This window comes from Mytilus galloprovincialis, chromosome 1 (assembly GCF_965363235.1).
Source record: "Mytilus galloprovincialis chromosome 1, xbMytGall1.hap1.1, whole genome shotgun sequence".
Classification (NCBI taxonomy): Eukaryota; Metazoa; Mollusca; class Bivalvia; order Mytilida; family Mytilidae; genus Mytilus; species Mytilus galloprovincialis.
Genome location: NC_134838.1, coordinates 8,921,744 through 8,936,556, shown reverse-complemented (window position 1 = coordinate 8,936,556; position 14,813 = coordinate 8,921,744). Strand labels below are relative to the sequence as shown.

The following is a 14,813-nucleotide window of genomic DNA, read 5'->3' as shown; positions in this document are numbered from 1 at the left end:
TATATGTGAATGGTTGCTTAAACCTGAATCTGCAATTGAAGAGTTAGATACTCTTTCACTGTGGAGATAAATTTAGTGCTATCTTTTTTAAGTTCTTTATATTCATTAGAGGATTTAACATTGAAGACTGTGTTGTATACTTGTGTCTTTATTTGCCTTGACTACAGCTGCCAAAGTACAATCTTTATCAGCTGTAGATTTACATTCTATGTCTTTCATTCAGAGACATGGCACTTTATTTTTTCATATACATGAGTTTTTGAAAAATACTAGATCTGTTAGTTAGTCTACCTAATGAGGTGATCAAGGGTTTTGATAAAGCAAAACTTTGTGTTGTTAAGACAATGATTTATCATGTTTTGTGTACAAAATATGTGAGAGAATTCATCTAAGTCTTTTCGTAAAGTTTAGATAGTTAGAGAGAGTTCTAATTTTAGCCGAGGTTTTTTAAGGTTTACTCATTTAGAGGAACTTCTTCATAAGTGATTTTAGCTTCAGGATGTTCTTTTAAAGACATTATGGCAACAGCTTAGTCTGGACATATGGTAAAACTTTGTTTAAGTTCTATAACAGGAAAGTGAATAATATCAGTACTAAAACACTTGTCTTCAGTTGTAGTTACTGGATGATCTTGTGATTTTTATGCTTTATTAAATGTTGGCATTTATATAAAAATTGTTTTTAGTTTGTGTCTACACTTTAAACAAGCTAATTTATTACTTGAGACCGAAGGCGAAATATGAATAAGAATGTTCCTTCATCCAAGCATATCTTGGATGTGCAGGATGAAGGTCATTCTTAGAATATGAGCCTGAGGCTCGAAAGTAATTAATTCCCACCCTAGGGATTATCTGAGTCAGACCCACCCTTTTCCAATGGGTTTTATATTTGGTCGACACAAACTTGCTTTAAATTATGACAAGTTATTATGGAACAGGTGCTTATATACTAGGGTCAAGGTCACTGGCCAGCTATGGTCTGGTGGTTATAGTTTGTTTCTTTAAACAGAGATATTACATGTAAGCTTCACCCCTCATAGAGAAGTTAAGCTAATTTATTACTTTCGAGCCTCAGGCTCATATTCTAAGAATGACCTTCATCCTGCACATCCAAGATATGCTTGGATGAAGGAACATTATTAAAGTTTTAATCTTATTGTTTAATGTTTACAAATTTTGCCATTAATTCTCATATTTTTATTTATATAAATATGATTTGTAAAACAACTGAAGGCTTTTGTGCTTGATACTGATAGCATTGATTTGGTTGTCTAGCCTTCAATAATAATTGCCAAATGGAGACAAAAGTGTGCTGCTTCTAGCTCTGATGGTGGCATCAACATCATTATTAAGATTTGTATTTAGATTACACAGAATAGCCAGATCTCTTTGTTTATATGTTTTTTTATATCATTTACCAATTTTTCATGATGGCGTGTACCTCAAAACTCAACAGTTACTGTGTGCTGTTGTTTGTCTTTTAATTGTTTTAATACAACCGCAAATTTATACGCATTAGTATAATGTTTTAGTGTAATTGTCAACTGAAGACATGGATTTCCAGACATTATCTTTAGTTTAAGTAAATGGATTTCTATCAAACGTGAAAAGAAGGTTGTAAACCACAAAAGGAAGGTTGGGACTGATTTTGGGGGTCATGGTACCAACAGTTTAGGAATTATGGGTAAAAAAGTGGCCAAAAACAAGCACTTTTTTAGTTTCTATTCCATTACTTGTGTTTAAGTGTATGGACCTTTCTGAAATTGTACCACAAGGTTCCACATCACAAAAGAGAATGCTGGGATTGAGTGGGGGGTAATTGCCCCAAATATTCAGGAATAAGAGGCAACAAGTATTTTTCTAGTTTCCAGACAATAACCAGACAATAAGTGGAAATTGTACTACAAGCTTCCATACCACAAAAGGAAGGCTGGGATTTAGTTTTGGGGGAAACATCCCCAAGTGTTTAGAAATTAGGGGCAAAAAGGGGCCAAAAATATGCATTTTTCTATTTTCCAGACAATAACTTGTATTACGTAAAGTTCACATTCACTTGTTTTGTAGTTTCAAGTATGAGAAAACAAATGAATAGTTATTATTATGCCTATAAAGATGGATTTCTTTTAAATCATACATGGCATTTTGATAAAGCATTAAATTTGTTTCATTTCTATTTGTTTAGATAAAGACGGTTGTTCTTTCATCAGTATCAAGTTTGAATAATTTCTGCTTATTTTAGAAGATTCAGTAAAAGTCTACTACAAAATGATGCATACTGTGTTTGTCTCTATTCTTGTTACCCAAAAATAATTATGTTTGATGAGTTTATTGCACCATGTTGACTGGAACCATTTATATTCCAGATTTTGTACAATATAAGGTCCTTTAAGTAGATATTCCTAGTATTTGTGGTAGCATTTTCCAAACTAAAAATCCATTGAACCATATATCATCAAAATAGCAAATCAGCTGTCATCCTACATTGGCTTTTTGTGACTTTAATGTGATTTGTAAACTTCGAAAACACCAAAAATTCTCGTTAAACAATTTTAAGTTGCAAATAGAATGTAGAGAAAGCAATATTGTACGATGGATAGGAGTAGATGGCTTAACTACAAGAGGCAAATACATTCATAGAGAAAATATACAATCGACTTGATGAATGAAATAATTATTTTTGCTTCCAGTCGCCTATTAATTCTCTTTCTATCCCGTAATGTTAATTCAAATGATGCTTTTTGTTAAATTCATAGCTACGGAAATGGATTTTAAGTTAATAGCAGACGCCAAACAACAATAATTTTCTGTGTGAAAAAATTGTCTCCTTGGTATCCGACTGGTATAATTGTATGCATGGTTACATAAAACAAACTTTTGGCTCTTTACTTCATTGATATCGTAATGTTTAGTTTATATTGTTATTTGATTTTTTAGATCCCATCTGGTTTTCTGCATATGGTGGCTTTGAATTTACATAATGCATATTATCTTTGAATAGATATCCAGTGGGCTTTTTATTTTACTTGCAACAAAGCCTAGACTGATTTAATTATTTTTTTTACTTGAATTTCAATTCTATTCATGCTATAAGTGGGTCAGAGTTTGTCTTAGTTTTTTAATGTTTTATTAAAAATGGATAAAAAGGTATAGAATATAATACCTAATTTGATAAAAATTATTCTTAATATTTTTAAAAGGGTATTATTTCAGTGAAATGTAGACCAAAGTACCACATTGATCTAAACCTTTCTACGAAAGAGTAAGGTAATAAGTTTGAATATTCTAAAAATGGTGGAAGGGGAATGACATGGCTTCAACCTTAGAGAACATGACTTGACCACATTGGTTCTGGAAAGAACCAACATGGGATTTAAAGGAGATATACTTCAAATCCATATCAGACATACAACAGTCTTTGTTTATTTCAAGGGGAGGCAACCTATATAGGGCTATAACAAATTAACCTTAACCCTCAAACTTATAACCATTACGATATCCTAACACTTACACTAGGCCCCTAGCATTAAAAACCTTACCTGAAAAAAAACCCTAGCCCTATTAAGTACAGTCTTCCCTTCATTACACGAAGTTGTAAATATGGTTAACCCTCATGAAACATAAAAAGGAAATATAAAATAAACTGAAATACCTGGTAGACTTTGAGATGAGAAACAGCAATACAATTACTGTTTCTAAGCTGGTTTTTTAGCTGTGCATACACTGATTTTGTGTCATGGAGTGATAGCCCATATCCTATATGTTTTTCTATTTCCATGTGTCAATAAAGGAAATAAGAAAATCCCTGCTTTCCTAATGGAAGTAATCTATTTTCCATTTTAGAAATATATTTTTGATTTACATGGTTAATATTGATATTGAAATTGGAGACTATATATGGACCTTGCAGCTTTAATCATGGTCCATGGACTTTGATTGTTTTGCAAACTTGATATGTAAAAGTGATGCTATTTCATGATCAAAATTACATACAGGCGAGACACATCTCTGTGTCCACAGATTATTAAATAATCAGTGAAAATTTACCCCTGTAACTTGTGTTTGATAATTGACCTTGTTAAGTTGTTATATAGAATATATACATAATTTACACTTAATATCAGAGATTATCAATAAAGTATAACTAAATGTCCTCACGATAAGTTGTAATTATCTTCATTTTGACACATCAAGTTTCAATCAGTTCAAGTGATATTTAGCAAGCTATCATAAGGTACAGACAATATAACTTTGTTCTTGAATATTTCAGGACTTTTCTGTGCTAATTTTTTAAATTTAAATAGTTTAATATAAAAACAATTAGCATAGTCCATACAGCATTTTCAGCTATAAAAGGCCCATAAAGTCCTAAGTTTAATTCTGTTATAACCCTAATGTTTGTAAAACATTTACTGTATAGGTTTGGTAAAAATGAAATCTCATTCTGCATTGTAAATTTTGATAGCATGATATATTTGCAGCATTTCCTGAATAAAAACATTTGTTTCCAATGTTCAAGCATCGATAATAGTAAATGTTCACAGAAATGTCTGTATTAACAGTAATGTCTTATCGGCAGAATGATGGAGAAGTACTGGTTGTCCTTTTTGTTTTTTTCATTTATTGTTTTGTACATAATTGATTGGCCATTAGTCTTATCATTTGAATTGTTTTGCATTTTTCATTTTGGAGCTATTTATAGCTTGCTATGAGATGAGGTATTTGGTTTGCTCATTGTTGAAAGCCATATATTGAAAATTAGATTGTTGGTTTAATGGTTTAATACTTTGCAGTGGAAATAGAATGTAGTGGAAATTATTTCATGATCTGGAAAACGTGTTAAGCCCTTAGAGGGCTTAGGTTTTGTCCCCTTTTTCCTGTCTGTACATAAGTCCTATATCAGTTTTGGTTTAAGACAATTTACCGTTATTGTAACGTAAAAAAAAAGAAATGATGTTAAATTAGGGTTTGAACTAGAATTCATGGTTTACTGAACATGGAGATGTTGGTTTTATTAAAATCTTAAATTAGATTAGAATGTCAGCTGTCTTCATGTATTAAAGCATAGAGTAATACATAACTTGCCTTTTCCATAAATAAACATTACCTTCAAAACAATAACAAACTAACAAACAAATCGGTTACTATTCCATATTAATTACCATGCTTTTAATGCTCATAAATGGTTTTAGTTACTTCAGGAATGAAGAAGCACAATTCTCTAATTAAACTGACATCACATAACAAAGCTAACATCTATTGAAATATGACTGTTACTAATTGATATCCCTTTGCAGTTCCATTGCATATTAGCCAAGGCCTTGTATTTGCTTAATCTAGCTTTCAATAAAATTATGTCAAAACATTGACTAATGGTTTGTGGTAAATGGAATCTTAGTAAATTTGAATTTGATATGCATTTATCTTACCAATAATTCTCTAGAGGAAAGAAATGACTATTCTAACACTAAAGTTACTTTTTTTCAGAAATTGGTTAATTTGTTTGCCATGACAACACAGAAGAGTTTGTTTTGTAATGGCAGAAGATGATGTTCTCTCTACTGTGAGCAACACCACCACGGGTAGCAATGATCCTATAAATTACACAGGTAAAAACAGTCCTTACAGTGAACAACACCACCACGGGTAGCAATGATCCTATAAATTACACAGGTAAAAACAGTCCTTACAGTGAGCAACACCACCAGGGGTAGCAATGATCCTAAAAATTACACAGGTAAAAACAGTCCTTACAGTGAGCAACACCACCACGGGTAGCAATGATCCTATAAATTACACAGGTAAAAGCAGTCCTTACAGTGAACAACACCACCACGGGTAGCAATGATCCTATAAATTACACAGGTAAAAACAGTTCTTACAGTGAGCAACACCACCACGGGTAACAATGATCCTATATAAATTACACATGTAAAAACAGTCCTTACAGTGAACAACACCACCACGGGTAGCAATGATCCTATAAATTACACAGGTAAAAACAGTCCTTACAGTGAGCAACACCACCTTGGGTAGCAATGATCCTATAAATTACACAGGTAAAAACAGTCCTTACAGTGAACAACACCACCACGGGTAGCAATGATCCTATAAATTACACAGGTAAAAACAGTCCTTACAGTGAACAACACCACCTTGGGTAGCAATGATCCTATAAATTACACAGGTAAAAACAGTCCTTACAGTGAGCAACACCACCTTGGGTAGCAATGATCCTATAAATTACACAGGTAAAAACAGTCCTTACAGTGAACAACACCACCACGGGTAGCAATGATCCTATAAATTACACAGGTAAAAACAGTCCTTACAGTGAACAACACCACCACGGGTAGCAATGATCCTATAAATTACACAGGTAAAAATAGTCCTTACAGTGAACAACACCACCAAGGGTAGCAATGTTCCTGTAAATTACACAGGTAAAAACAGTCTTACAGTGAACAACACCACCACAGGTAGCAATGATCCTATAATTTACACAGGTAAAAACAGTCCTTACAGTGAACAACATCACCACGGGTAGCAATGGTCCTATAAATTACACAGGTAAAAACAGTAGTGAACAACACCACCATAGGTTGCAATGATCCTATAAATAACACAGGTAAAAACAGTCCTTACTGTGAACAACACCACCACAGGTAGCAATGATCCTATAAATTACACAGGTAATAAACAGCTGCGCCATGAGCGCATGATACCCCCGACGTCTTGTGTGGAGGTTTTATCATAAATAGTTTCTGAGAAAGTTTAAAGCAATAACCATATATTGTTTTTAGCTCACCTGGCCTAAAAGGCCATGTGAGCTTTTCTCATCACTTGGCGTCCGTCGTCGTTGTCGTCGACGTCGTCGTCGTCGTCGTCTGTCGTCGTTAACAATTTTTCAAACATCTTCTCCTCTGAAACTACTGAATGGATTTGAATGAAACTTAAAATGATTGTTCCTTAGATTATCCTGCACAAAGTATGTGCTTCGATTTTTGATCCGTCAAAAAACATGGCCGCCGTTACTTAAAATAGAACATAGGGGTCAAATGCAGTTTTTGGCTTATATCTCAAAAACGGAAGCATTTAGAGCAAATCTGACAGGGGTAAAAATGTTCATTAGGTCAAGATCTATCAGCCCAGAAATTTTCAGATGAATTAAACAAACCATTGTTGGGTTGCTGCCACTTAATTGGTAATTTTAAGGAAATTTTGCAGTTTTTGGTCATTATCTTGAATATTATTATAGATGAAGATAAACTGTAAACAGCAAAAATGATCAGCAAAGTAAGATCTACAAATAGGTTAATATGACCAAAATTGTCAATTGACCCCTTAAGGGGTAAATGTCCTTTAATGACAATTTTTCACAATTTGTTCATCATATTTGCTAACTTTAAAAAATCTTCTCCTCTGAAACTACTGAATGGATTTGGATGAAACTTAGCATGATAGTTCCTTAGATTATCCTGCACAAAGTGTGTGCTTCGATTTTTGATCCGTCAAAAAACATGGCCGCCCTTACTTTAAATAGAACATAGGGGTCAAATGCAGTTTTTGGCTTATATCTCAAAAACGAAAGCATTTAGAGCAAATCTGACATGGGGTAAAAATGTTCATTAGGTCAAGATCTATCAGCCCTGAAATTTTCAGATGAATCAAACAACCCATTGTTGGGTTGCTGTCACTTAATTGGTAATTTTAAGGAAATTTTGCAGTTTTTGGTCATTATCTTGAATATTATTATAGATAAAGATAAACTGTAAACAGCAAAAATGATCAGCAAAGTAAGATCTACAAATAAGTTAATATGACCAAAATTGTCAATTGACCCCTTAAGGGGTTATTGTCCTTTAATGACAATTTTTCACAATTTGTTCATCATATTTGCTAACTTTAAAAAATCTTCTCCTCTAAAACTACTCAACCAAATTCAACCAAACTTCATTTGAATGATCAGTAGGGTGTATAAAATAAAGTTTGTGTTTTATTTTCTATTTCGTCAAAAAACATGGCCGAAGGCATTGTTTACCAGGTGAGCGATTCAGGCTCTTGAGAGCCTCTTGTTGAGACACGGCGGGACATGTGAAACCCCCCCACCCTGTTTTTATTTACAAAAAACTAAATATTACCAAAATAAAATTTTGAATAAAAACCAAAAAGTATACAGATCTTTTGATTAATATAACAAAGAAGTGTGTTAAGTTTTAAGCAATAATCATAAATTATTTTTGAGATATGGCCCAACATGTAAAAAAAAACCTCCCCTGTTTTACAAAATACTCAAAAAAAAAATTTTGAATCATCACCGAAAAGTATACAGATCTTTAGATTAATATAACAAAGAAGTGTGTAAAGTTTTAAGCAATAATCATAAATTTTTTTTGAGATACAACACAACATGTAAAAAACCCCTCCCCCTTTTTTTACAAAATACTAATAACTCAAAAATGAAATTTTGAATCATCACCAAAAAGTATACAGATCTTTAGATTAATATAACAAAGACATGTGTAAAGTTTTATGCAATAATCATAAATCGTTTTTGAGATATGGCGCGACATGTAAAAATCCCCTCCCCCTTTTTTACAAAATTCTCAATAACTCAAAAATGAAATTTTGAATCATCACCAAAAAGTATACAGATATTGAGATTAATATAACTAAGAAGTGTTTAAAGTTTTAAGCCATAATCAAGAATCGTTTTTGAGATACAGTGCGACATGTGAAAAAAACACACACCTGTTTTAGTTAAAAAGTGCCGTAACTAAAAAAGTTTAAATCTTATTTTCACCAAAAAGTATACAGATCATTTGACCATCATAAGAAACAACTATATTAAGTTTCATGAAATTTGGATAAGTCGTTCTCAAGTTACGGTGCGACATGTTTACGCCGGACAGACAGACGGACAGACAGACAGACGGACAGACAGACAGACGGACGGACGGACAGATGGACGGACGGACACCGGACATTTGTATAACATAATACGTCCCGTCAAAATTTTGACGGGCGTATAAAAACAGTCCTTACAGTGAACAACACCACCACGGATAGCAATGATCCTATAAATTACACAGGTAAAAATAGGATGTGTGAATGTCCACTTCTTCATTTAGAGGTTACATACTGCTCTCTCATTCAGAGGTTACATACATTTTCACTGACGGATCTAGAAATTTTCTTAAGTGGGGCCCACTGACTGCCTAAGGGGGGCCCGCTCCAGTCACACTTCAGTGATTCCCTATATAAGCAACCATTTTTTTCCCAAAAAGGGGGGCCTGGGCCCCCTGCCCCCCCCCCCCCCCCCCCCCCTAAATCCGCCACTGATTTTCCTTAATTAGAGGTTACCTTTAATCTCCCCATTCAAGGTTGATATCTTCCATCACTTAAAAATTGTATTAATATTAATTCTGCTTCCCCATTTAGAGGTTGTATACTACTTCCTAAATTAGAGTATACTTATACTACTACTTTGTGTAGAGGTTATTTTTATAAAAAATCCACATTTAGAGGTCATGTACTACATTCCTCACATCTAGCTGACATGACCAATTCTTAGAATCAAAACAATTTGAGTTTGACATAGTTGTAAAAAAGGTTGTCATTGGTTGAAGTCTTATATTCCTTGACCTTTAACATTATTTGTTTTTTGATATTTTTGAATTGCTGTATCATTGAAAGAGCCCACATCTCCTTTTATTTGTTTGCATGAATCACTTTAGCCTTGCATTCTAAAGAGCATGTGGGCTTTAACACTTGCAGTAACCATTGTTTGTTAACTCAGTCAGAGACAGCCTCTGTCCATAGGGACATTGCATTGAAAGACGGAATCATATTTTATTATAAGAGAAGGCTGTTAGGCTGATTAACCTATTTGTTGATGATCTGTCATTATAATCAAAGTACAGAGTCATTAAAGAAACAGGAAAATGATGAGATCGTTCACAATATAATATTTGTCACAATTTCAATTCCATAGCTCATACAACTGATAATTAAAGAAAAGTATAAGATTATAGGTGATTTTTTAATAGCCTTGGAAGCAATTTCAGAAATAAATGTTGCATTTGCATATGTCAAATTATATCTTTTCTGATTAGTTTCTTATGAATCCAGGCTCTCTGGACTAATTTTGATAACAAAAGATTTAGGTTTTTAAGTGCTGATTTATATCTTTTGTCAGTTGAATATGCAAGTGTAATGAAATCAGTGATATTTGTTTTAAAGTAATCACAGATTTTCAATTGAAATAAAAAAAGGATAACATTTCAGATTTAAAACGGTAAAAAAATCATTAAATTTAGTAAGTTAAATGTCTTGGATGACAAGAAATATACAAAGACATATTAATGTTTTCATTATCAAGGTCATGCATTTAAGGATTTGGTGACTTTCTCAATATCCATACATTAACAAGTTCAAAAAGGTCATGCCTTTTTTAGATAATGTGTCACAGAATCCATGCATAACAGGTCATCAAGGTTCACATGTCTGTCTGACAGGGTTCACCTAACCTCAACCTCATTTCGGTATCAAGTTTTCGTGGTCAAGTCTGTGTCTTAGATGATAAGCAATAGGCCAACTATATTTGAGTTATGGAATGGTTTGATAGCTGTTTATGTCCAACTAACAGGTTTCATCTGACCTTGATCTCATACTCTGAATAGGGTTCATTGGTCAATGTTAGTTTTTGTAGTTTGATTTGATTCTAAGATACTATAAGCAATATATTAACTGTATTTAGTGTGTGGTATAATTGTAAGATGCACATGTCTGTGTGGGAGGTTTCATCTAACCTTGACCTTTTTTCATAATTCATTGGACAGTGTTAAGTTTATTGTGATGTGGTCTCTTTCTTAAATACTGCAAGAAATAAGGCCACTGCATTTGTTAAGTGGAATGATTGTGAGGTGTACATGTCTGTTTGGCAGGGCTTATCTGACCTTGACCTCATTTTAGTAGTGCATTGGTCAGTGTTAAATTTCCATGATTATGTCTGTACCTAAGGGAATTTTGATGATAGTGTTTCTTATGACAAAATAAAGGGCATGATTGATTTGACAGGAGTAATGGCACTTACTTACTAAAAACACCCAATTACTGCTGTCTGCAGACACATTGGTGCCCTTCGGCTGTGTGTTTACTCTTTGATCAGGTTGTTGTCTCTTTGACACATTCCCCATTTTCATTCTCAATTTTATCTTATCTTTTATCAATTTTATAATAGAATATTCTCTGGAGTATATAACAACTGCTTTAACATAACAGTGCAAATATCACTCAAGCTGATTATTATTTGTACAATATAAAATTTCTGTCATTTCCTGATTCCAAGATTATATCTCTGATTGACCATGTATTACTATATGTTGGTTGAGTTTGTCAGAACTATATTCTTGATTTAATCTACTGATTCTTGCAAACTTCTAGTTATTTTACAATATAAAATTTCTGTCATTTTCATGTATTTACTATGTGATTGTGGAGTTTGTCAGATTTAATCTATTATGATTCCATTCTTGTTAACCTCTAAAAGTACATGCTTTCTATATAAATATCATTATTTATTGATAAGATAATCTTATGTCATCCTTTCTTAATGCAGTATAATTGTTGATATTTAATGAGTATAATATTTGTTACAGTGCTTATAAACCAGACAATAAATTGTAGTAATGAATCACTATTTCCAGAATATACACTGTATCCTGGTTTAAAATTATATTGAGCCAATAGTTATTGGAATTTAAAATGCTACAGTACATGTACTGTAACTTGTTTCACGGATGAAATCTCAAAAGGTCACCAATGCCACTAATAATTGATGACAAAAGGCCATTGACCATTGTCCAGTCTGATTGTTAACATGTGTCTTGAGAGAATACAAAGTGTTCTGCACAATAAATAATCTCAACAACAGCTCTTCCAAGGAAATGTGGGATACTGATATGTCACCTTGTTACCAAATTTTGCAGGATTAGATTCTTGTATTATGACAAAAAGTGAACTTTATTGATTATCTTCATTCTTAGTGTCAAAGTTCTTAAATATAAAACTTGATATTTATGAAACCTAAAAAAATTACAAAGACAGACATACAAACACACAAGAAAAGCACTATTTGATTTTTTTAATGGTACAATTTTAAATTTGAAGAAACAGTTTTATCCAAAACAAATTTTGTCACAAGATGCCTTATACAAACATGGTGATGTGTGTCAAGTAGCTTGGGTATATAGTTGTTTGACCTTGTCATCAGACAATTTTGTTTCAAGATGCTATCTGATATAGTTTTATTGGATTGCAATTATATTCCATATATGGTCACAAATAATGAGGGGAAATCTTGATTTTGAGGTCAAAGGTTTATTAAAATAGAATGAAATTTGTACAAAAAGCAGTTTCCAGATGCTTATTTTCCAGATGCTTAATCAAGTACTGCATATGATATAACAATTTTACTGGGATACATTGTCACATATACTCAAAGGAAGATTCCTATTTATTTTGAGGTCAAAATCTCAAAGGTGACAGACAAGTGTTAGATAGAATCTTGTGCATAAAAGTGGTTTTGTGATCTTAATCAAATACTACACATGAGATTGCTTTGGTATATGGTCACATCTTATGAGAGGAAGAGATTTTGATATAACTATGTCTTAAGTCAAAGTTACTAAAACACAACCTAACTTTGAACAGATATCAAAGGTTGGTGGTTTTCTCAAGGCACTCCAACTTCCTCCACCAATAAAAACTGGCCACCACATCATAAGTTAATAGTAGTGGGGAGTATGTGAGCTTTGAAGATCATAAGTTAATAGTAGTGGGGAGTATGTGAGCTTTGAAGATCATAAGTTAATAGTAGTGGGGAGTATGTGAGCTTTGAAGATCATAAGTTAATAGTAGTGGGGAGTATGTGAGCTTTGAAGATCATAAGTTAATAGTAGTGGGGAGTATGTGAGCTTTGAAGATCATAAGTTAATAGTAGTGGGGAGTATGTGAGCTTTGATTTATTAATTGGTATGGCTGTGTTGCCAAAAACTTTGACTTATTTTGGTCATAAGTTTCAGTTATGACAAATAATACTGTAAATTCAGAAATTATTGTACTTATTTGTACATATTACTGTGCTTAAGTAGTTTCTTGAAAAGCTTTTTGCTGTTTTATTTTTGTTCTGACTCTTGTTGTTTGAATTCTGTCTATTCCAGTTGGTGAAAGGTCATAGTGAACACTTAATGGTATTATTATTCATCTTTTAGCCTCGATTCATGTCAATGATAACCTTTCTAGTTTAAAAAAAAGTTTTTCAGTAATGAATGCTGACATTTAAATTTATTAGTCCAGAATTTACCATAGATGAGAATTCATTTGTCAACGGTTGTAAAGATAATGTGTCTTGTCATATTTTAGTCATTAGTAAAGGGACAAAAACAGAATCGTAATAAAACTTGTCTCATATGGTCAGAGAATGTAAATGATGAAGCGATGAAGTACATCGGCTATTGACAATCCAGGAAATAATGGCTTTATATAATGGTGATCAGTCACTAATACAATTGTTATATGTCTTTTAAAATTCTGTGGTCACAAATCACAATTTGCAGCCAGGAGGAGGGAAGTAGTCAGAGTCTGAAGAGTGATTTAATAGAATCTTAGGTTATTAATTGTAAACATTGTAAAGTGAACATGTCCATGGTATATAAATGTCAATGTTAGAATCTGTGTACATTGTGTCAGGGAAAACTCCATGGTATATAAATGACAAAGTTAACAATCTATGTACATTGTGTCAGGGAAAACTCCATGGTATATAAATGACAAAGTAACAATCTAAGTAAATTTTGTCAGGGAAATGGAAAAGAGCTGCATAGACAGATATTTGAGAGACAAACAAGAATTAAAAGTCTGGGACATCTTTCTTTATTATATGGTGAGACTATAAACAAAAACCTGTTATATTGATATGTTATTTATCAGTCTGTCTCTTCATATATATCTGGTGATTCTACCTACAATAACCTTTACTGCTGGTTAAATGTTTACAATATATACCTTTGGTGCTATTGATGATGATGGAAGTGTTTAACGACCTTGACTGGCTTTACAGCCCTAGCATGGTTGGTTGTTGCTATTTAAATGATGTTTATATAATGAGGGATGGAAGGACCTTTTTCAGGGCTTCAGGATTTGGCATTTATTTGTGCATGTGTTCTTGTTTGTGCCTTTATTTCATATGAATTCAGGATTTACACCTACAGTATTTTAAACTCTGGAATAAATGCTTAAATTTTCAGGATCAAGGAAAGAATGTTTTATTTTTTGGGATGACACTTTTTCTATCTACCCTCTATGAAATAAGTTCACAAAACACAACCCTTCGATCTCTTAAGGGTTGACTGGGGTATAAAAATAGGATCATCACTGGATTTTTTCTGACTACAGTCAAACCCTTTTCTGTGAGGAATTTTTAAATTCCTTGCCACATTATGTTGTAAATGGGTCTCATTTAGGGATAGTGCCACACTCTTTTCATGTTAAAGAACCCTAAATGCAACATCTATCTAAAGGGATCACTAGATGATCTGTACTTAAGCAAAACTTCTTCTGTAACAAGTATCCCTTCATCCAGCTCTGCCAACCTTGTTAGAGTTTACCTATTGGATTGATTAGTAATTTGTTCACATTCTGAATAATGCATGAAATAATTGTCACTGGACATGAAATAATTGTCACTGGACATTGAGCAAGCAACAATAAATCAGTCAGTCTTTATGTATCTATGCCAAATTGAAAAATATTAAA

General features: G+C 32.9%; 1 protein-coding gene across 2 annotated transcripts in view; it reads left to right on the top strand.

The window, feature by feature from the left end:
* LOC143064719 (receptor-type tyrosine-protein phosphatase epsilon-like) overlaps window positions 1-14,813 on the top strand; it is a 147,337-nt gene that overhangs the window by 37,970 nt on the left and 94,554 nt on the right. For both annotated transcript variants that reach the window (XM_076237766.1, XM_076237775.1), the window contains one exon: window positions 5,484-5,605. In XM_076237766.1, coding sequence (XP_076093881.1) covers window positions 5,533-5,605 — 73 coding nt within the window. In that variant the 5' untranslated portion in view covers window positions 5,484-5,532. The remainder of the gene's footprint in view (window positions 1-5,483; window positions 5,606-14,813) is intronic.